Genomic DNA, 23,174 nt, shown 5'->3' on the forward strand with positions numbered 1-23,174 from the left:
CAGCCCCCGAAACGCTGCCGACACGCCCCCGAAACGCCGCGACGACCGGGCCCGCCCCCCCGACACGCCCCCCTCGGAGAACCCCGGGACTTACGCGAGTCCCGGGGCTCTGCGCGCGCCGGGAGGCCTATGTAAAATAGGCTTCCCGGCGCGCAGGGCCCTGCTCGCGTAAATCCACCCGGTTTTGGGCGGATTTACGCGAGCAGGGCTCTGAAAATCCGCCCCAATGGGTGGTAAAGCAACGTAGGGGGAGAGCACGGTGGGCACAACAGGCAAATATAATGGATAACATTCCAGTTAGCATATTTGATGTCACAATGCCAACCAATACACCTCTAGCCCTCAATGAACACTAGATATAAACTGTGAGTGTACTTGGGGAAATGTAATAGTTTAAGGCGTGAGGCCATTCCTTCCACAGTCCATATGCTGGCCTGTCAGAGGCACCCGTTCTCAAACGGGCAGCCACTTGATCAATGCAAAAGCAGTGTGTCCTCAATTTGTGTACACACACTGCCTGCTCAGTGCCATGGGAGGGACCTCAAAGTGCAACAGCACCCACACACACAGTAATTGACCCAGGCAAAGACAGCATGCCAGTCAGAAAGTTGCACACTCAGATGGGAAGTGACATCACGGTGCTGAATGGCTGCTTGAAGACCGCGCTCCCGACCCCGATTAACTAATCTTCCTCAGAGTACAGCCATCGGGCCGAGAGGAACAGCAAAAAACTTACTAATTGCTGTGAGAGAAACCACGGTTGGCAGGTAGAAATTGGTGGACCTGAGGCATTTCTCGTTTGAAGCAGCTGCAAAAAAGGAAGATGACCTGGTGCAGGAGGAAGGTGGAGAAAATGGTGGCCGCGAGCTGGGGTCAGCAGTAGAAAGTGCAGCAGCTCATCCTTCCCAGCAAGTAGATCTTCCCCTCTCCCGTGATGATTTCCAAATTTGGTTTGGGGGACTGAGAGCTGATATGAGCTGTCTGAAGGAAGAAATAAAATCAGTAGTGGGAGAGCTAAGACTCAATTGCATAGAGCTAGGGGACAGAGTAAATGCGGCAGAACGTCGGATGGAAAATCAAGTTGGGACTTGTGAGCTCCTGTAGCATGAAATGCAACAGCTGCAGGAAGAAAATACTCAGCTGAAAGATTGGATGGAGGACCTGGAAAATAGGTCCAGATGAGGGAACCTGAGATTTAGGGGTGTCCCTGAAAATTAAGCCTATTAGGATTGCACAAAGGTAATCTCAGATATTTGTGACTTGATCCTCCAAAACAACAAAGAGAGAGAGGAGACCCCTAAATTGATTCTGGACAGAGCACACAGGTCCCTGGCCCGCCCGTGTAGAATTGTGCCCCGAGATATAGCGTACTTCCATGATTATGTTATTAAAGAAAAGGTGATGCTTCAGGTGAGGAAGATGAAATGCATTCAGTGGCATGGGCACAAAGTGCCAGGATTTCTCCTTCCATACAATAAGAAGATGCCGCGACTTTTGGGAGGTACTGCAGATCCTTCGAGATAAGAAATACCTTTATAAATGGCTGTTCCCCTGTGGACTTCAATTTTCAATTAATGGTGTTACCTCAAAAACTAAAACTGTAGAGGAAGCTAAGAAGATCCTACAAGCCTCAGGGTTATTGAAGACAGCAGAGTCCGGGGCCCACAGCATATCTGCTTTAACTGACGAAAGTTGCAGTCTCCAGTGGCAGAGTGTGTAACATGGAGGAAAGCGTCTGAGGAGGCAGTCTGGCGGGTCACCCTTCTCAAGGAAGGCGGCGACCTGAGAGAAGAGCTTGAATATTAGGATCTGTTGACGTTACTACAACAGATGTTGTAGAAACAGGTTCAGCACAGTCCATACCTGTAGTATTCTGGGCCTGCAGATGTCCTGTGTGGTCCTGGTATTTTGTTAGTGGATGCACTGTTTTATTATGTGTTAACTTGAAGCTTGCATTTCACCAAATGATCATGTGAATGGGGACGGTTGGGGGTGGTCAAAAAGTGGTCATTCCTCAGGGAGGTGGTCGGAATGTTGTGGGGAAGGGGGAGGGAAGGGGTATGGGGATAGGAGGGGAGACAGGAAGGTAGCCCAGCCGGAGAGGTAAAGCATTTGGCTTATAGAGTATGGTGGGTACATCATGGGTTTGGTTTTGGTCCGGGATTGCAATATGAGTGGAAAACATAAGGGATAAAGGGAGAATTGAAAATATTATCATGGAATGTTAAAGGATTGAACACATATGCCAAAAGGAGAAGGCTACTCAATGTTGCCAGGAAACCCATTTGCAGAAGAAGCATGAACATCTGCATTCATCCTAGTATCCCCTCCAGTTTTTTGCCTCAGCTACAAAATACAATAAATATTGCGGAGTGAGGATTTTCTTCTCCAAGTCTGTGGTGGCGGATGTAATTTCAGTAATTTCACTTTCAATGTAATTTCACTTTCAATGCATATACAGCAAAGTTCTCTGATTCAACGGCAGGGGAGAAGAAAAACTGATACTTCACACATCCAGCAGAGCTCTCTGCTTCAACGGCAGGGGAGAAGAAAAGAGGGTTCGCACTCACAAAGCGGGGAGTAGCTGGCTTGTTACGGCGGTTACTACCCCAAACCAAATGTGCCTGATACTTCACTTTCGATGCACATCCAGCATGGCTCTCTGCTTCAACGGCAGGGGAGAAGAAAAACAACCAATAAGGGCTAATAACATAGTCTGGGTAAAACAAATAAGCATGGGTGCAGCTTGCTTATTGCGGCGGCTACTACCCCTAACGAATCAAGCTAGATATTTCACTTGGATGCAGCTCCATCACTGCTCTCTACATTAAAGGTGGGGGTGGAAGGGAAATAGAACCAAGAGCTAAGAGAAACAGATAAGTATGAGAGAAAATATGTGTGAAGCTTGCTGGGCAGACTAGATGGGCCATTTGGTCTTCTTCTGCCGTCATTTCTATGTTTCTATGTAAGTAATAAGAGATGTAGAAGATAGATATCTAATAATTTAAATTCCGGGGAAAGAAGTGTACACTTTTAGGAAATGTATATGGACCAAATTCTGACCAGGGGAAGTTTTTGGAGGGGTTTTTGAACCTTTTGCAACATTGGGCGGAAAAGCATATTATCTTAGGAGTGGATTTCAATATTACAAGGTACCCTTTTTAGATAATAGCAGGGGTTATGGGGGAGCTTCCAGTGGGCTGCAAGGGGTTGAAGGGATTGATGGCAGATTGGTAACTAATGGATATTTAGTGCCTTCTTCACCCTTTAGAGCAGAATTACACTTTTTTCTCGCTGGCTCATAAGGTATACTCACATATTCATTTCTTCTGGATAGATAAATCTCTGGTTAATAAAGTACACCAAGCTGAGATTGATAGCATTGCATGGTCTGACCACAGAACTGTTTGGTTGGTACTATCAGGGCCAGGTGGAAAGTCTGGGATCGGCTGTTGGAGGTTGAATGAAAGTTTATTGGAGGGTAAGGGTTTTAGCGAGACGTTGAGGAAAGAGATGGCATTATATCTTTCCAAGAATGAAAATGGGGAAGTGTCGGCGGGAACCCTCTGGAGCTGCTTTAAAGCAGTGGCTAGAGGTAAATTAATTGCTAGGGCTACAAATATTAAAGAAAGGGGCAAGAAAAGATTAGAGTTATTTCAATTGGGCAACCTGGAGGTCCGTCATAAACAGTGTGCAGAAGCTCAAGTGGGGAAGGCAATGGAACAATTGAGAGTGGAATAAAGGGATCTCGATGCACAGATGATTGCCTTTCAGTTAGATAAGGTGAATCAGGAGCATTATGAAGGAGATAACAAGGCAAGCTGGTTGCTAGAAAGGAAACTTAAGGCTAGGGTGTTTCAAAATCAGATTTTAAAAATTAAAGGTAGCGATGGAAAGATGGTTAATGACAATGAGAATATTAAGGCTCGATTCTCCCAATTTTATAAAGAACTATATCACCCCCACACTGATATCAATGCATCTCAAATAATGGGGTATTTAAGGGATATGATAGTGCCTCAGGCAGATCCAAGCCAGCAAGCTTGTCTAAATAAGGAAATCTCTGAAATGGAGGTAGAACAGACAATTAAAGACTTGAAAATGGGCAAGGCCCCAGGGATGGATGGATTCTCTGCAGGATTTTATAAGCTACTTAGAGCGCTATCTGCTGCATTTAATGAACTCTTATTGGGGGGGGGGATAGTATTGATGTTCTAAGTTTTTATGGTCAGTGAACACCGTGAATTTATGTTGTGCGCCCTCAAACCACTGGTGCCACTCTTCAAGAGCCAATTTAAATGCGAGCAGTTTGTGGTCCCCAATACTGTAGTTCTACTCTGCTGATGAAAATTTTCGAGAATAGAATGAGCATGGGTCAGGTGGTACTAGAAGCTGTCCATTGACTTAGAACAGTTCCAGCCCCAATGGCGGAAGTGTCCACCTCAACTAAAAATGGACGAGTCTGATCAGGGTGACGTAAGCAGGATCCCTTTCAGAAGGCTTCTTTCAAACGATGAAAAGCGGTAATGGCCTCGGGTGGTCAATCCCATGTATTTTGGCCCTTCTGGGTCAGGGCCGTCAGAGGAGCAGCCAGTGTGGAATAATGCGGGATAAAGTGGCGATAATTAAGGAATTCCAAAAAGTGCTGGAGCGCTTTAAGTCTCACTGGTTGTGGCCAATCCCAGATTGCCCTCAATTTATTTGGATCCATGGAGAAGCCTTGAGGAGAGATTATATAGCCAAGGAATGGTAAACTGGACCTCTCGAACAAACACTTGTCCAGTTTTGCAAACAAGTGGTTTTTTCATAGGCATGGTAGTAACATTCGTACATCGGCCCGATGGATGTCGAGGTCCTTCGAAAATGAGGATATCGTCCAGATAGACCACGACCTTGATATATAGCAGATCTCTGAAAATTTCATTCGCTGGAATATAGCTGGTGCATTGGAAAGGCCGAAAGGCATCACCAAGTATTCATAGTGGTCGTCTCTAGTATTAAAGGCAGTTTTCCAGATGTCATCAAGGGGGATTCTCACCAAGTTATAGCCCCACATAAATCCAGCTTCGTGAAGATGGTAGCACCTTGGAGACTATCAAATAGTCGAGAAATCAACGGCAAGGGATATTTATCCTTACGGGTGATAGCATTTAGACCACGGTAATCGATGCATGGTCTGAGTGATCTGTCTTTCTTGGTCACAAAGAAGAATCCCGCTCCGGCAGGCGACATCGATGGACGGATAAACCCTTTTGCCAGATTCTCCAGAATATATTCAGTCATGGCCTTTGTCTCAGGTAACAACAGAGGATAGGTGCGTTCACAAGGAGGCATGGTTCCAGGAAGGTCGTCGATTGGACAATCAAACCGACGAAGAGGCAGGAGGAGATTGGCCTTTTGTTTAGAAAATACATCCTCATAGGCGGTGTATGGAGGGAGGTATGCCAGAAGAGGTGGTAACCAAAGGAATCGTCGAAGATGAAGTCACCTTCTGAAGACAGGATTGGTGACAGGCTGGACCTCACTCTACCATTTGTAGCGAAGTCCAATTAAATTGGGGGGACCTGGCAAACCTTTATATGGGTTATTTTGAAAAGATTTGGATTGAGTAGCATGGGATCTTCTTAGTGTTTGGGTAATTGCCAGGTTATTGTGGCCTGGTTTGGCCTCTGTTGGAAACAGGATGCTGGGCTTGATGGACCCTTGGTCTAACCCAGCATGGCAATTTCTTATGTTCTTAAGAGTGCAACCATCCATTTTCTCAACACATTATATCATGGAAACGTTATATTGATGACATCCTGATTCTTTGGCAAGGGTCAAAGGAAGAGTTTTACTCTCTTATGATTTGCTTAAATGCTTGTAATAATCACCTACTTTTCACAGCTACTTTTCAACAACATCAAATTACTTTTTTGGATAGCTTAATTACCAAGACAACTGGTGGTTTCACTGCCACTTTATATAGAAAGACAGTATCCAGAAATACATGACTTCATTTCACAAGTGCACATCCACGTCATCTAAAAGAAAATCTTTCGATGAGTCAATTTTTTAGAATTCGTAGGCTATGCACCTTGAAGAGTGAGTACCAGCATCAATCAAGAGATTTAACAGCACAATTCTTGGCCTGAGGATATCCCGCTCATTGCATTAAACACGCCTATTTACGGGCTAAAAATATTCATCGAGATTGGCTATTTCTGCCCTGGCCAACTGAAGATGAGGATGTTTTAACATACATCATTCCTTTTTCTCCCATGGCTCAAACCATGAAAAATTTGGTTTTTCAAAACTGGCATATTTTCAAATCCATGATCAGTTTCACATGACACCACGGTGTACTTATACATGAGGATCAAATTTGAGGGACCAACTAGTCCATTCCGACTCTACAATGAAACCTTTGCCCAGCATTGGAGGCTCACATCTAGCTTGTGGCACATGCTCAGTATGCCACGTTATGATGAATACTTCCTCAATTTTTCACATCCATCCAGGAGACAGTACATTTAAAATCTCATATACCTGTATGACATCGGGGGTGATTTTTGTCATCAAATGCCCTTGTGAGAAATTTTATCAGGGCAAAACAAAGTGGTCTCTGAAGACGAGACTTATTGAACATCGCTCATTTTTAGTGAACAATAGTGTTACTGCCCCTCTGGTAATGCATTGTCAGGACTTCTTGCACGTCTTTGACGAACTACAAGTATGCATACTAGAACAGGTGCGTCCTTGCTGGCTTGGTGGAGATTTAAATATCCTATTGCTACAGTCTGAACAAAGATGGATACATCACTTGAAGACAGTACACCTGAATGGACTTAATGCTAGTTTGGATTTACAAAGTGTTTTCTATAAAGAACTATGACTTTGATATGAGCCACGAGATGAAATCAGGTATGACACAGTCGGGTCCTGTTTGGTCAGGTAGTTTTGCATTACAAGATTTAAACTGACGCCTACCGGTGAAATGGTCTCTGTTCCTATTTTGAAAAAAGTGGGAGAGATGCTGTCCATATAAGGATTCAAGAATTTTTTGCCACCAAAAAAAAGCTAAGTACCTAAGATTTATTAATTTAATTTTGATTTGTTTTTGAAGGGTTGGAATATGTATTTATTTATTTATTTATTTAAATTCTTTTAATATACTGATGCTCAAGACAAAAGTCTTATCGTACTGGTTTACAGCGGAACCAGGGGTAACCAATTAATTAGAAGAAAGTTACAATGAATGGGGTGTATAATTCAGGACAATTAAGAGAGAATTAGTTTAACAAAACGCTATTAAAGTGTAAAGCAAATAACAAACGATCAATCAACATGAGGTGCTAATTTAGCCACTGATCTAATATGCAGTTCGAGCGGAACAGTTCCTTTAGATAATGTGCAGAGGAGACATCTGGAAGGGGCGAGGGGAGGACAGGGGCAGGAATGAGGCAGGGAAGTAGTTATAGGATCCAAGAGAGGAGGAAACGGTGATAAGGGTGAGGAGTGTGTCCTCGCTAGTTGAGGAGTGACTCATCAGGGAAGGCTTGAGTGAACAGCCAAGTTTTCAGTTTCTCATGTGAGAAGGAACAACAAATATCCTACTATAAGATGATACACTTAGACTCCTGATGAAGCGGGAAACGTGAAACCTCTGCCGTTGTCGAGCCAATCCAGATGAGGTTTTTGCATATTCATTTCTTTAAGAATTACCTCTATGGAGACATAAGTATCTTCAAATTGACATAAGTATCTTCAAATTGATCTTTCAAACGTTGTGGGGAGGTAGTATTTACACCACTCAAAGCCGCAAACGATCAAATTGCAGAGGCACGCTGACAGGCTTGCTATTGTGGCATTTGAGATAATATAGAATATATAATATTTTTGATAACTGAAACTATATATTGAAAAATCTATATAAAAAGAAAAAAGTGAAATGAATTATTTTGGCAATTAAGTAGTGAAGCTATGCTGTATTTCCCTAAACACATGCTATACACCTTTTCTCAACATAACTATTATCAGACTAATTTAAATTCCTTCACCACCTGTCCAAATAACTAAGGCAGCTCCATAAAATCTCTTTCTCTCTCTCTCTCTGGTTTCTCCAGTCATCTCCTCAATAGTTCACATCCTGTAATTCAGTCTGCAGTTTACAAAATTTTTTCACTAAAGAAGGAAAGCAAAGTCTATTAGCCCATTGCTCACTCAGTGTAATTGGTCATATGACCCTCATCAATAATATCTAAGACCCATCTAAGCTAAAGTGCACCTGGAATTTGCTTGACCCAGAAGTCTGGCCAATTTAAAATAGCAAAACATACCTCATCTGCCAGGAGTGTCTACGGCAATTGGTATTAGTATCTTCTGTTATCCATTGCAATCTCCATTCTGGTAGAGGTATGTGGTTAGCCTAATCTGACTTCATGAGATACCTGATTTGTCAGAGTAAACAGGTGTTCCAGGTTCAGACCGTACACACTGGCATTCTACCCAGGAGCTCTGACCTGGGGGGGCTAATCTCACTGAGGTCTACACTGGGTGTTACCTGAGGGGCTTACCACTTGCGTGCACACAGGACTACCTCGGGGGCTTACCCAATATAAACACACAATTACTGGGATTATACCTGGGAGCTTGAACCCAAGAGTTTGTTCCCTACACAAATAGCCACACACTGGGGCAAATCTTTAAAGGTATGCGCGGGCGCAGATTTGTTCACGCAACCCGGTGTGAACAAATCTACGCCTGATTTTATAACATGCGTGCGCTGCCACGTGCATGTTATAAAATCCAGGGTCGGCGCGCGCAGGGGGTGTGTGCAAAATTGTGCAACCTGCGCACGCCGAGCAGCCTGCCTCCGTTCCCTCCCACCTTCCCCTCCACCTTCCCCTATCTAACCCACCTCCCAGCCCTACCTAAATCCCCCTCCTAACCTTTATCGAAGAAGTTGGCATAACTTTCGCACACCGGCTCTCCATCCCCCAGCACAGCAGCAGTGATGGAGGCCTCGGTCCTGCCAATGGCCCTGCTCCTGGAATGCCCCCTTTTGCAAGCCCCGGGACTTACGTGCACCGCCGAGCCTATGCAAGATAGGCTCCTTTGATTCAGTATATCACAGTTCCAGGTACTTAGGAAAGTAAGTTTATTTGAGCAATAGGAGAATAGAACAAATAAAATCATATCACATAGAAGAAGTAATGGTAGATAATAACAATTGGTACACATATATATAAAAAGCTTACATGTTTCCAAAGAATCAGCCTGTGCTTTCATGTCCAGAAGAGCACTCTCCCTCTCTCCCTCTCTCTCTCTCTCTCTGTGTTATTACTCTTTATACACTAAATGCTTGGGGAAAAGCAGTGTTGTTCCATCCCTTTGAGGTGTTATCAATCTCAGGTGCAGCTGTGTGGCCTTCACTCTCTCTCAGTCTTTAGTATAACTTAATTGCTTGCTTTCTCATCATAAACTTACAGGAATAACTAATTAAACAAACTCTTGGCCTGTTCATAAACATTTCTCTGTACAAAACAGTAAATATGAGTTCACTCAGAGGTTGGCCTGTGGCCTTCAAACTAGTCTGTGTCTAGGTGAGAGTTCTGAATCCATACAGCCTAACCTCTAAATACGTCCTCAGCAAAAGTAACAAAAAATGACTCCAACAATAGCCCACCTTAATGACTATTCAGTGTCAGTCTACCATGCTCAGCATGGCCTGCGTAACAAAACTCCATGGGACAGATTTTAAAATTTGCACACACGGGTCCATGTGCACTCAGTTCCTGGCATGCGCACATAGATGTGCGGATTTTATAACATGCGCACGCAATTATGCCCCAGATTTTACGATCTACATGCGCAACTGGGTGGTGAATTTTTGCAAATTACGTGCGGTGACACAATCAGGCCTTTCCCAGTTCCCTCTGCTTCAATTAAAGAGCGGACTGGGAAAGAACTTCCCTATCACCCTACCTAAACTCTCTTCCCCTTCCCCTCTCCTCCCCTCCCCATCCCCTAAATCCTTTCTATACATTTTTTTCTTGTTTTTCAAATTACTTCAGGGCCAGATCTGAAGTAAATTGCATGCGCTGGCAGCGGGACAGCATACAGTGGTGCTGTCCTGGCCTGCCCAATGCACTGCCCCTCCCCTCCCCACCCTGGCCCACCCCTTCGGAGAGCCTGGCACTTGTGCGCATACTGGGGTTTACACACGTGGCCAGGCCCATTTTGTTGTGGTCTCCACCGCTTCCCCTCTATCTGCTGTGCTCAGGGCTCACCTCCGATGGGGGGAACGCCGCTCTCGCGGCTCCGCTGGGCCCTTGGGGCGTCCGCCATTGCTGGGTCATCTCGCTGCTGCCACGCCGCGTGCACGAGGACACGCATTATGGACGCACGGTCGCCGGAAGTCTGGCCCCGCCTGGGTTAACCACACCACGCCCCAAGCCTGATTTAACCGGCGTTCGTCTGCCTTCTCATTGCCTTGCAACGAGGGTCGCTACTGTTAGTAGTTCTTAGTTGCGCATCTGCTGTTCTGCATTCCGGTTGACCTCCGCTTGTTCCTGACTTCGCTTCTGCCTGCCGCCTGCCACTGACCTCAGCTTGTTCCTGACTTCGCTTCTGCCTGCCGCCTGCCACTGACCTCAGCTTGTTCCTGACTCCGCTTCTGCCTGCCGCCTGCCATTGACTTCCGCTTGTGCCCGACTCCGCTCCTGCTTGCCGCCAGCCTCCGACCCTTGCCTGCACCGGAGACTGCTTCTACTGGCTGCCAGCCTGACTTGGGTTCATATCCATTCTACTCACTGCCCGGTCTGGCTCCATTGCACGCTACTGACTCCAGTCCTACCTTCTGCTGGTCACAGCCTACGCTACGCTACAGACTCTGTTCCTGTTTGTTCCACTCCGCGGCATACTACAGACCCCGGGCCTGCTCTCTACTGCTTGTTCAGCAGGCTACAGACTTTATCTGATTGCCCCGCTCTCGCCGGGCCTTCCTGCTCCCTGCTGCTGGACTCTGTGGGTTACCTTTGCCCAGGCCTTTTCTATAGAGACCTTTACTGTGCTCCTAAGTCCCAAGATTCTAGGACCCTATGGGCTCCTCCTGGGGGGTTCCTGGTTCCCGGGTGAAGACCTGTGCCTGTGGCTCCGCCTCCCGACCTACTCTACCCAGGGTAGTTCGGCTCAAGGGTTCACACCTGGACTGCAGCTTCCCAGACTGCAACACATTTAAAATAGGGTCTCAGGTCCTTGCTCGTCAGCATCTCCTAATAGTGGTGCACAGTTTGCTAATCATTTTTATATAATTGGAACAGTTAAACTCAGGTGTACGACTTTTCTTCCCCATCCACTGGGTGGTACAATAAGTGCAAAACAAAAACCCCGTTTCAAAAAGCTATTCTAGTTCTTTCTAAAAAAAAAAAAAAAAAAGAAAGAAAGAAAAATTACTATCTGAAATTTGGATGGACATGCAGATAGCATATTCTACTGAACCATAAACACAAAGTATCAAATAAGGATCAAACAAATTGCACCAATTTAGACTTTATCATGTATGTGAAAATGAAATTATCACATCTGTAAGTAAGTATGTATCTAAGTATTAAGTTTATCATAAAAATATTTTATCATGATAAACAGTTATTACATTTCAAATAGATATATATTTCTTTATAAAACAAATAAAAACAGTATCTAAGTTAGACCACCCCCATGGAACAAAAAAACATGAAAACAGAACATATGCTTAAATTCTGAGCACTTAGTCCATAAATGTGAAAGGTTCACGTACTCATTCTGGTCAGACTCCTTGGAGCCAAAGCTTAAAAAGAGGTCAAGGAGCAGGGAAAAGCCTACTCCTCCCATTTGTTCATTTCATTTTAAACTTTTATACCACCTGTGCAAATATGAATCCACAATGATTTACATAACATATAAAAATACAGGGGCCCATATTCAGCTGCTATGCAGCTCTGCTAATTAGTCGGATAAACTTATCTACCTAACTAATGCTGCATATTCAGTGGCACAGCGGTTCCACTGAATATACCTGGATATACTAAAGTTAGCCAGATATATTTATCCAGTTAAATATAGGACAGTCTATGAGCTAACCAGAGTTAACTGGATAAGTTGATAAGTTATCCAGCTAACTCAACTGCTTCCCAACCCACCCATTCCCTGCCCCAAGTTCTGCAGCAAAATACTTAGCTGGATAAGTGATTTATCTAGTTAAGTGGCAACCATTCAACTGCACCATTTAACTGGATAAGCCCACCTTATCTGGCCAAGTCTATTTTGAATATCAGGCTCCCAATAATCAATACAAAATAGTCTCCAGTATACTGAATAGCCCCATCCCATGCTCTCCATGAAAAATAGGCCACTCGTAATACAATATTAAAAAATATAGGAATTTCCAAAAGAAACAACAAAACACCATCCTACACTTTCCCATCTAAATACCAAAGTACAATGTAATAAACTACTAAAACTCCAGCATATATTGATATCCTGCCTTTCTTCATCCCTAAATGGTGGATTACAACTAAAATATAATATATATATAAAATAAAATAATTAAAAAGGGTAATTTTCAACAGCTTGCACAGGGCTAAAGTCTATGGATACAAAATACCTGCAGACTTTAGGAAGAATTTTCAAAGTAAATGTATGTGCATATTTCTACTTTGAAAATTTCCAGGTTGTGCCATGCTTTCAAAATATCAAAACTATGTATGTAAATATTTTCTGTATGAATAAGCAGAATAATAATCAGCCACACAGATGGGCAACGTCATCTGATTGTGCCAAGACATAAAAACTCTTTCAGAGTTCAGAAAAAACAAAATGATGTTCCCATGCAGCTGTTGCCACCACAGAGTCTCCTCGGAATTTTTTCTCCCACTTGTGCAAAAGGATGCATTTTTGTGTGCTCTTTTAGCTGCTCATCTAATTTTTGCCTTCAGATTTGTTTACTATTTTCTTTATATTTTGGTCAAAGTATTTTTCATTTCTTTTTATGAGCCTCCAGAAAAAATGTATTTTAATTACTAGCTGTACCCGGCGACACGTTGCTGTGGCTGAGTCTGGTTAAATGGAAAAGAAAGAAAAGAGAGAGAGCACGTTTTGAATATGTTTAATTTCACAATGCTTATGGGTATACAATATTTTTTGTTCCATTGTCTGTGCAGATATAGAGATTGTCTGGTTTGCCGACTCTAGAACACGCAACATATAATTGTCCATGTGAGAAGCAATCCGTGTGTAGATGTAAACCGCATAATTCTAGAAATGAAAAAGAATGAAAAAAGAAAAAACATAAACTATACTCACTAAATGAACGGTATGGTAAACGACACAGCTCAATTCCAACGCAATGTCACATGAAATAATTAAATCAAAATGAAAATAAATCGAAATCTATGAAAATTCAATTTAACAATGCAATCGGAAACATTAAAATGGAATCGTAAAATATGTAGTCCAAGCCATTAAGCCCGTTAAAACGGGCGAGATTTTTGTCCCCTCTCCTCCAACGTCTTTGCTCTGCTCCGCTTCTCCCCCCCCCCCCCCCCACAGCACCAGGAAGGGCCAGAGGCGGCGGTGGTAGGAGCTGCAGCGGTGGCCGAGGGGGATCTCACGAGGCGTAATGGTCCTGCCATCCCAACTCCCTCCCCCCTTCCCCGGTGGCGGAGGGACAGGCTCAGACCCCTTTCACTCTTTCCTTACAGGCCCCAACTCCTTTGCTCTCCCATTCCCCTCTACACTCAGCCCCTTGCACTGTAACCTATAAGTGGAGAGCTGGGGGGGGGGGTAGAGAATCTCTCTCATACAGCCCCCTACATAGGCTTCCTTTCTCTCTCTCTTGTACATACACTCTCCCTCTGTCCCTCATACCCGCACGCCCAATCCCTCTCACACACATACACAATCCCTCACGTAGTCTCCCTCTCTCTCTGGCACTCACACTCGCCTTCAGTGCACATTATCACACTTCTCTCTCACACAGTTAAAACGGGCGGGATTTTTGTCCCCTCCCCACCTAAGTCTTTGTTGTGCACTCGCAAGAGCTTGCAAAGTTCCAGGCACTGCAACAGATTTGGGACACATTGCCTAGCTTACTTTGCTCTTTCTGGGAGACCTGTGCCTTTAAGAAATCCGATCGGGGGCTTGAGAGGGAGGAGGGAGCAGGGCTCTGGCTTTCACTTTCGTCACGGTGCTTTGCTGGAAGTGGGGGTGGAGCGATGTCCATGTAAACTCTTCCCGTGGCAGCTGAGATCCACAGGTGGGTTGACAGCACTGCCTTCCCCCCCCCCCCCCCCCCTGGAACTCTTGCCAACAAGCCATCAACAACTTACTCACTAGCCTCAACTTGATCCTTAATCAAAACAAAACAGAATATCTCCTCATTTCCCAAAACCAAACCTACACACTTCCAAGTACCATCTTGTCAACTCAATTAACAATAACCCCACAAGTCAGAAATCTAGGAGTTATACTTGATAACCAAATGAATTACAGATCACTCATAAATAACATCGTAAAGGATGGATTCTTCAAATTACAAGTCTTAAAAAGACTGAGACCACTCCTACATTTCAAAGACTTCCGATTAGTTCTACAAGCAATCATTCTCACGAAAATAGATTACTGCAACTCACTTCTACTGGGTCTCCCTGCCAACGCCATAAAACCGCTACAGATGCTGCAGAACGCTGCAGTGAGGATCTTAACCAAGTCCAACAAAAGAGACCACATCTCACCCATCTTAAAAAGCCTACACTGGCTTCCCGTCAAATTCAGAATACTATTCAAAGTGCTCTCAGTAACCCACAAGGCAATACACAACCTGGCACCACTCGAGCTCACATTCCCTCTCCAACTCCACACATCTTCCAGACCAGTGAGACAAGCCTACAAAAACAACCTTCAAATTCCACCGATGAAGTCAGCATTAAGTAAAAGAGCTTTCTCCACAGCTGGGCCTAAACTCTGGAACTCTCTCCCATCAGAGCTCAGATCACTGCAATGCTCCACTACATTTAAAAAAAGACTCAAGACTTGGTTATTCAACCAAGCTTTCCCATAACATCAACCTGCGAAATATCCCTGCCAATATCCCCTCAGTGGTAACACGCTAGAGAACTATATAGATCTTCTCTAGAAATCACATGATCTTTGGCAGTCTATTATCTTTGGCAGTCTATTATCTTCGGCAGTCTATTATCAAAACCCAACCTCTAGCCTATATTAGGCACCGCTCATGTTAATTATGTTATTACCCCCATATATCTTAATTATGTTATTACCCCCATATATCTTAATCCAAGTTAATTCGACCTGTTCATTGTAAGACATTTACTTGTCATTGTTGTTATTGTTTAAAATGTAAACCGAATTGATCAATAATTTTGTAATTGGAAAGTCGGTATAGAAAAATGCTAAATAAATAAATAAATAAAAATATTTACTTGGCTTCTCCTCATCTGCGGGATCAGGGGGTGGGGGAGGAGGGCGAGCTGTTCTCTGTTCAGCTCTTTGCGCTTTGGCTGCTGCAGCCTGCAGCTGCTTGTGATCTCTTTACAGCTGCTTTCTACTGCATTTGCTCTGCTCCAACCGTCCCAACTCCCTCCCACCCTTCCCCGGCGGTGGACGGACTGGCTCGGCGACTCTTCTACCCTTTCCTCCTCCTGTGTGTAACTGTCCGGCAGTCCCTACTCCCTCCCCCCTTCCCCAGCGGGGAGGAACGGGCTGAGCCGTTTCTCGGAGCGGCGACTCATCTGCCCTTTCCTCTTCCCCTCTGTGACACCCAGCACGTAGCGCAGAGCTCAATGGTCTGCACATGCGCGGTAGAGCTACTCTCTACTGAGCATTTGCGGGCCGTCGGTCAGAGCCCTTTTATAGTGTAGATAGCATGTGTTGCTTGTACTTCCAACAGATGGCGCTGTTTTTCCAGAAAAAGCATGTTTTTACCTGTCACAGGCGTGACATCTATATAATATAGGTATATAAAAACACACGCGTATTCGAATGCAACATTTTGTCAAAATTTCAAAGCAATCTGTGAAGAACATTCGGAGATTTAAGATTTTGAACAAACGAACATTTACATTTTTATTTATATAGATATTAATAAAATAAGTTTAACCTAGCACCAGCTATTTCAAACAGTATTTTCACTGGTGGTATCAACAAGTAGAGGTACCACTTCCTTGTCAGCATCAGCAACTTCTTAGTGTCAAGATACAAATATTGGCACCGAACAGATGATAAAAGCAATTCATTCTGAATCCATTATTTATTTATTTATTTATTTATTTTTAATTTTTATATACCGAAGTTCTTGTAGAGACTACAAATCACTCCGGTTTACATACAACGAAGAACTGCTCAACAAAGAATCCATTATTATCAACAAAGATTATTATAACATTATTATAAACATTATTATTATTATTATTAATATTATTAATATTATTATAAACATTATTATTAATATTATTATTATTATATTATTATTATTAAAACATTATTATAAACAATATAACAAAAAAAAATCCATTATTATCAACAAAATTAAAAACATTATTATTATTATCAACAAAGAATCCATTATTTATTTATTTATTTATTTATTTATTTTTAATTTTTATATACCGAAGTTCTTGTAGGGACTACAAATCACTCCGGTTTACATACAACGAAGAACTGCTCAACAAAGAGCGGTTTGGTTATTGCAAAACAATCTGTTGTTTCTGGTTCCAGAATCAGATCTACTGGGATTCTTTCTCCCAGGCAGGAGCATTATCCTGTTGTGGGGAAAATGTGGTTTGAATTAATAAAATAACTATTACTAATATACCAAATTCTCCACCACCTCAATTCCAACCTGAACAATATCTCTCATTGAAGTCCATAAAATCTAAGTTTGAAACTCAATCTACCATTCTGCCATATCATTTCAAACCCAAAATGATGCAAACTAGGTCACAGTCTAAATCTCATGGTTTACTTTCAATTAAAGATAGGACTACCTCAGAAGACCCATCTGTAGTATTTTCTGACTCAAGAGAGATCACAATTGTTGTATTCTTCTGTCATGCCACTCTGATTCTGATGAGCCCACCTATCTCTCATTGGACTCATTTCCACAACCTCTCAGTGGTAAATCTCCTCTGGAGGATGACATATTCTGTTTATGTCAAAAAATGGTAAAAATTTACTTTACAGGAAATATGTACAGTACCTGAATGTAATCTGAATTGAAGTGTGTGAAAGGTGGAATAATAACCAGCAGGAGGCAGAATCTAGAGAAGATATGTTTGGACTTCTAAAATATAGTAAAACCCTAAAACCAAGTACTAGCTGGTCCGGTTCAGGATTACTACAAGAACTCCAAACAAGAATATGGCAAGACACCCTTTCTCAAATACAAAGTTCAACTTTGTGCTGGTCATCAAAAAGTGCAACTTCCACATGAGTCTGTAGCAGTAAAATCTACTTTGAAAAAGGAAAGTATGCCAAAATGCATTCTAGTACCACTTCAAGAGAAGATACCAAGTTATTGGAAACCATGGCAAAAAAGATATTCCAATCTGCTATGTTAACACCTAGGATAGCTGTTCATCAGCTACATACAGTACAATTATGTAAAAGTCCTTACAAAATCTGCTAGACATGAGGCAAGAACTTCCTTCATTCTCTGTAGTTCATCTTTTTTCAGATGCTAATGAATTGAATTTTATAGATTGACAGGAACCGAAGGATATTTTCACAAATTTTCTGGAAAAATGGACTTAGCTGTTATCAGTGACTATAAATTGAAATTTAGCATGTGATTGCCAATAGATCTCTGACTAGTTACTTAACTCTCTGCTTCATGATATGTAATATTGCTCAGTCGTATAGATCTCAGCTGCGTTTGACACAGTCAATCACGATGTCCTACTCAACATTCTCAGAAATATTGGGATCACAGGCAAGGCCATTGATTGGATTCAATCGTATCTCCAGAATCGCTCTTTCACTGTCTCAATGGACAATAATGAATCTGAGCCCATCAGTCTTCCCCAAGGTGTACCCCAAGGTTCCTCACTCTCATCTACGCTTTTTAATATATACATGCTTCCCCTGACCATGCTTCTCACTAACCTGCATATCAAACATTTTATTTATGCTGACGACGTTCAGCTCATTTTCCCATTCTCTGACTCCATCCAAACTGCTTTACATAGCTGGGAATCCTGTCTTTCCTCAATCAACCAACTCCTAAAGGACATGCACCTTGCTCTCAACTCTAACAAGACTGAGCTTTTAATCATATCGAATAGACAACCACTCCCTGACATCCCTCTTGCTTACTCAGCTACCAACTTCCCTTCGCACACTCGCAACTTAGGAGCTATTATTGATAATCACCTCTCATTCAAACCATTCATCAAATCCATAATAAAGGATTGCTATTTTAAACTTCAAACAATAAAGAAACTCAGATCCCTACTACACTTCAACGATTTCCGCACAGTCCTCCAAGCTATTATTTTATCGAAGCTCGACTACTGTAATGCACTCTTACTCGGCATTCCTGCATCACACACCAAGCCCCTTCAACTCCTACAAAATGCCTCCGCTCGGATATTGTCAAACACAAAAAAAAGAGACCACATCACCCCCACACTTATTCAACTACACTGGCTCCCTATACAGTCACGAATTCTTTACAAAACACTCTCGATCATTCATAAGAGTCTAGTAAATTCTAACCTGAACTGGATTAACCCCCCCATCTCACCCCGTTCCTCCAATAGACCCACCCGCCCAGCACTCCAAGGAACACTCCATGCCCATTCTATCAAATCTTTTAAACTCTCCTCTACTATTAACAGAGCCTTCTCTCTTGCCGCACCCACATTATGGAACTCACTGCCTCATGATATTCGAATAGAGACTTATACCCCCATTTTCAAAAAGAAACTTAAAACCTGGCTCTTTCGGCAAGCCTACTCCATTTCACCCCCTATTACATAAACCCCCATGTGAATTGTTAGATTGATATCCTGGTATGAACGCCTTTATGTCTGCTGATTCTGTACTGTGCACTTTCATGTATATAGTTCTAGTTATAATTATTATAATCAGCATCTCCCCATTGATGCTTGTTATATCTAAGGGCTCCTCCCGAAGATTATCTATATGTTACTGAGTTCACCATCTTTATGTGTTATATGTAAGGGCAATGCCCAAAGTTTTATGTTCATTGTGAACCGATACGATGTGCGAACGGATATCGGTATATAAGAAATGTTAAATAAATAAAATAAATAAATTTAAAAGTATTGGAGGGGGTTTTGCACTTAGCTTATGCATTAACATTTATTTATGCTTTTTTTTTTTTTTTCCTTTAGATTTCTTTGCTGAAACAAAATCTAGAGATGCAGCTCTGCCAGTCCCAGAACTCCCTGCAGCAATTGCAATCCCAGTTTTCTCAGGAACGTCAACGGCTTACCCAAGAGCTGCAAGAATTAGAGGAAGAGCATTTGCAAAGACAAAAGTCCTTACAAGAAGCTCATCTTATTGCATTTCAAACATTGGAGGAAACAAATGAACAGGAACAAAAGGCATGTGTGTTTTCACATTGTATTATACTATACAGGGTGTGCCTATAGAATAATGTTGTAAAAGAGGAAAGAACTAAATGCTACTTCCCTTTAATTATACTTATCCTACAGGATTACCAGATAACTCCAAGTTGTAAGAGGCCAACTGAGAATATCTTGTTTTTTCCTATTCAATTTACGATCTTGTACTTCAGATTTCCCAGAGAAAGGTAGGGCTTTACGTCCAAAACCAAGATTAGCTCTGCCTGCTTCTTAAAAAACCAGATCTCCACACAGAAGGGATATGCACACATTCAAATCAATTAATCACTCCCAAGGAAAACAGCTATGGCAGTAACATCTGCTCAACATTTATTTTCCTGAGCTGCCGGAGCAAGGACAGCATTGTCCTCTGCGGAAGAAGAAAAAAATCTTCAAAATGCAGCCGTGTTAGGTCATTCACTGGCGATAGGTTCAGTTAAGTTTCTTTGTTATATGGAGAAATGTTGATTTTAAATAATTTTTCAAAATATAAAAAAAAAGTTTTTGTGATTAAAATATTGGATTTTTGGGTGGGTAAGTTGAAAATGATGATTAAAAATCGGCACCAGAACTCTGGTTGAATCAAGGTTACCTTATATGAAATTTCCACCGTCCACCTATAACTATTTTTTGTGAGAATAATGCAAGACTTTTTTTTAAGGCTTTATAATCTGATGTCATAAAGTAACTCTAGTGCCCTATATAAAGTGTTTTATCTAGTTTATTTTAGAAACTGTACTCCCTCCTGACTCACCTGCAATTGGTAGGTCATTTATTTATTTTTAAGTTAGTAGTACAAAATATTAGACTAACAAACTATACCATATTTCCCAAATATTATTTTTTAATTAGAGAAAAAATAGACCTATAGTCATTTTAAGTCCTCTTTCTGTTGTAGCAGTGGTACTGATTTCTACAGGAAAACTTGGCTTTGCTACACTTAATCTAATGTATTCAAGATATGTTTTTATTTTTAATATTCATAGTTTAAAAGATTATATAGTCATTTATGTGCCAATTAGCTCATAGTATTAGCTGCATAAAATTGTTTTTGCCTTTTCCCCCAATTTCACAGAAACTTGAAGATTGTTTACAACAGAAATATTCAGAGGAACTTCAGGCTGTAAAAGATTCACATAGAAAAGTAATGGAAACTTTTCGACTGGAGATGGAGCAGGAACTTCAAACTCTGCGTTTTGAGCTGGAAGACGAACGGAAAGCTATGCTAGGTACCTTCCAATTCTTTATCTAGTCATACCTATTGTGTTCATGGGGAGGACAACTTTCTAATCTGTTTATGCAGTAAATACCGATTTTCTTACATAAATATCACAGGGATCTGGGCTTGGCAATCAGAGCTGCCCTGGAGGGAAGGAGCACTCCTGAGAGGCAAGGTGGTGACACGGTGGTGGTGGTCAGGAACTGGAGAAGAGCCAGGAGAGACACATGGGTAGCAGAGTCTGAATTGTGAAGCAAGAAGATGCTATTGCAGGAATTCTGGAAAATGAATGCAATTGCAGGAATCTTGGAACAAGCTACTTAAACTAGAACAAGACTAGGATTCTTGGACTAAAACAAGGCTTGGAAATCAGGATACAAAAAGATAGCGCTTCTGTGGAGCAGACGCCAAGACCGCTGTTGGACCCGCATTGTGTACCTTATGAGCAAGCCTTCTATACTGCTGGGAATATGGGGCACACCCAGCACTGATTCAAGTGGAAGACATCAGGGGGGGTGTCTGATTGTCCCAGGAAACAGGACAAATATACCAAGACTGCCAGGATCACCAGCAACCTTGTGGCAGATTCACAGCCTGAAAGTCTCAGGATTGCAGGTTTAAATCTTGTTGATCCTGACAGAATACCCCCCTCTCTCCAATGGGTGGTCTCTGGACACCCCCAAAATCCACTGGGGTACTAGATTTGACTTGATCTGGAATAGTCATCACAGGGGCTGGCTCAAGCAGAGTATTACCAATCACCAACTCAACCTATGTTTCCCTCCAATATAAGAGAAACTACAGGTACTTCGAAATTGTTCAAACCATAAAGTGGCAAAGAAATTTGAACCGTAAGCTGGTGAGCAAGATTCCTCCATGGTCCCTGAAGCAGACAAGCAGTCGAAACACGGCCATTGTCTGGCAGGTGACTTCGACCTTGTAGAGACGCAGGAGTTCAGTCGGAACTGATAAGTATTCATAAAAGGGAGCGGGAACGCTGCACAGGGTCGAGCTGACCGCCAGGGGGAGGACACTTAATTGAAATGAAATGAAACACATGGTTCATGTATGAACAAGTAGTACATGGTTGCAATATAAAAATAATAACAAAGCCAGTAGCTATTAAAAGAGGGGATCACAGAGTGGTTTCCTCATAGATAGCAACTGCACATAACTGCACATTAGGGAGTTTCCCTGATGGTGAGTTGTTGATGTCAAGTAGAGTAATGACAGGAGCTGACATTACCTGGAGCGGAGTAATCGAAGGAACTGACTTGGTCTGAAACAAAATTTTGGTGGGAACTGGTTTGGCTTGGAGTGGGGCCATGGCAGGAAGTGACTCGGCTGGGAGTGGGGCTCTGGTGCAGTCTGGAGCTTGAATCTTTGAACTGCTGCAGAAGCAGACTGGACATAAGTCTCTGGACATGCTGCAGAAGCAGCCTGGAAAGGAGTCTTGGATGCTGTAGGCACAGCCTGTTGTGGGCCAAGAGACCATTTGGAATACTGGTGCAACAGCATGGAATTGTGCATATGTGCTATATATTTTTCAACTCTCCATAGTTGCTGATCATAGCCTATGGCTTTTGTGGAAAAGGCACATCTGTATGAAACTTGTTCTTGACAAGAGTCAGAGACCTAAAAATCTTGGGGGGGTGTTTGGGCAAGATTGGAAAATAATGTGCGCAGGTTGTATTTTCAAATTAGTGCACATTTTCCATTAAAAATCTACCCCCACAAAAAAGAGGTTCAAAAGTCCCTGGGTAAATTTCAAAGGAAAATTATGCCCATATTTTCCCTTTGACATTTAATGCAAAGTCTGCAGATAAAGAGAACCTGTGGATTTTGCAGCAAAGCAATGTTTGAAAATTTGTCCGTTGTTTGTAATATATAAATTCTGTTTGTATTAAGTGGCTATATCAAATATTTTTCATCTAAACACTGACTACTTTTTTAATTTTGGAAAATTATACTTAAGAGAAAAACAGTCGTGAAAAAAATGCTAAAGCTATCCTATTTCTTCAGAATGCATGTGTAGTATATATACTAACGGGCCGATACAGTAAAAATCGCAGGAGAGCGGGCGATTCAGTAAGTTAATTTATTTAAATTAGGGCCTGTGGTAAAAAGAGGCGCTAGGGACACAACTAGGGGGGATATGATAGAGGTGTTTAAAATCATGAGAGGTCTAGAACGGGTAGATGTGAATCGGTTATTTACTCTTTCGGATAGTAGAAGGACTAGGGGACACTCCATGAAGTTAGCATGGGGCACATTTAAAACTAATCGGAGAAAGTTCTTTTTTACTCAACGCACAATTAAACTCTGGA

General features: G+C 42.3%; 1 protein-coding gene across 1 annotated transcript in view; it reads left to right on the top strand.

Moving 5' to 3' along the window:
• The window catches only part of FAM184A (family with sequence similarity 184 member A), a 474,419-nt gene that overhangs the window by 338,685 nt on the left and 112,560 nt on the right, over positions 1 to 23,174 (top strand). The window contains 2 exon segments of the mRNA XM_029596418.1: positions 19,395 to 19,607; positions 20,704 to 20,857. Coding sequence (XP_029452278.1) covers positions 19,395 to 19,607; positions 20,704 to 20,857 — 367 coding nt within the window.

The sequence above is a fragment of the Rhinatrema bivittatum genome, chromosome 3 (genome assembly GCF_901001135.1).
Source record: "Rhinatrema bivittatum chromosome 3, aRhiBiv1.1, whole genome shotgun sequence".
Lineage (NCBI taxonomy): Eukaryota > Metazoa > Chordata > Amphibia > Gymnophiona > Rhinatrematidae > Rhinatrema > Rhinatrema bivittatum.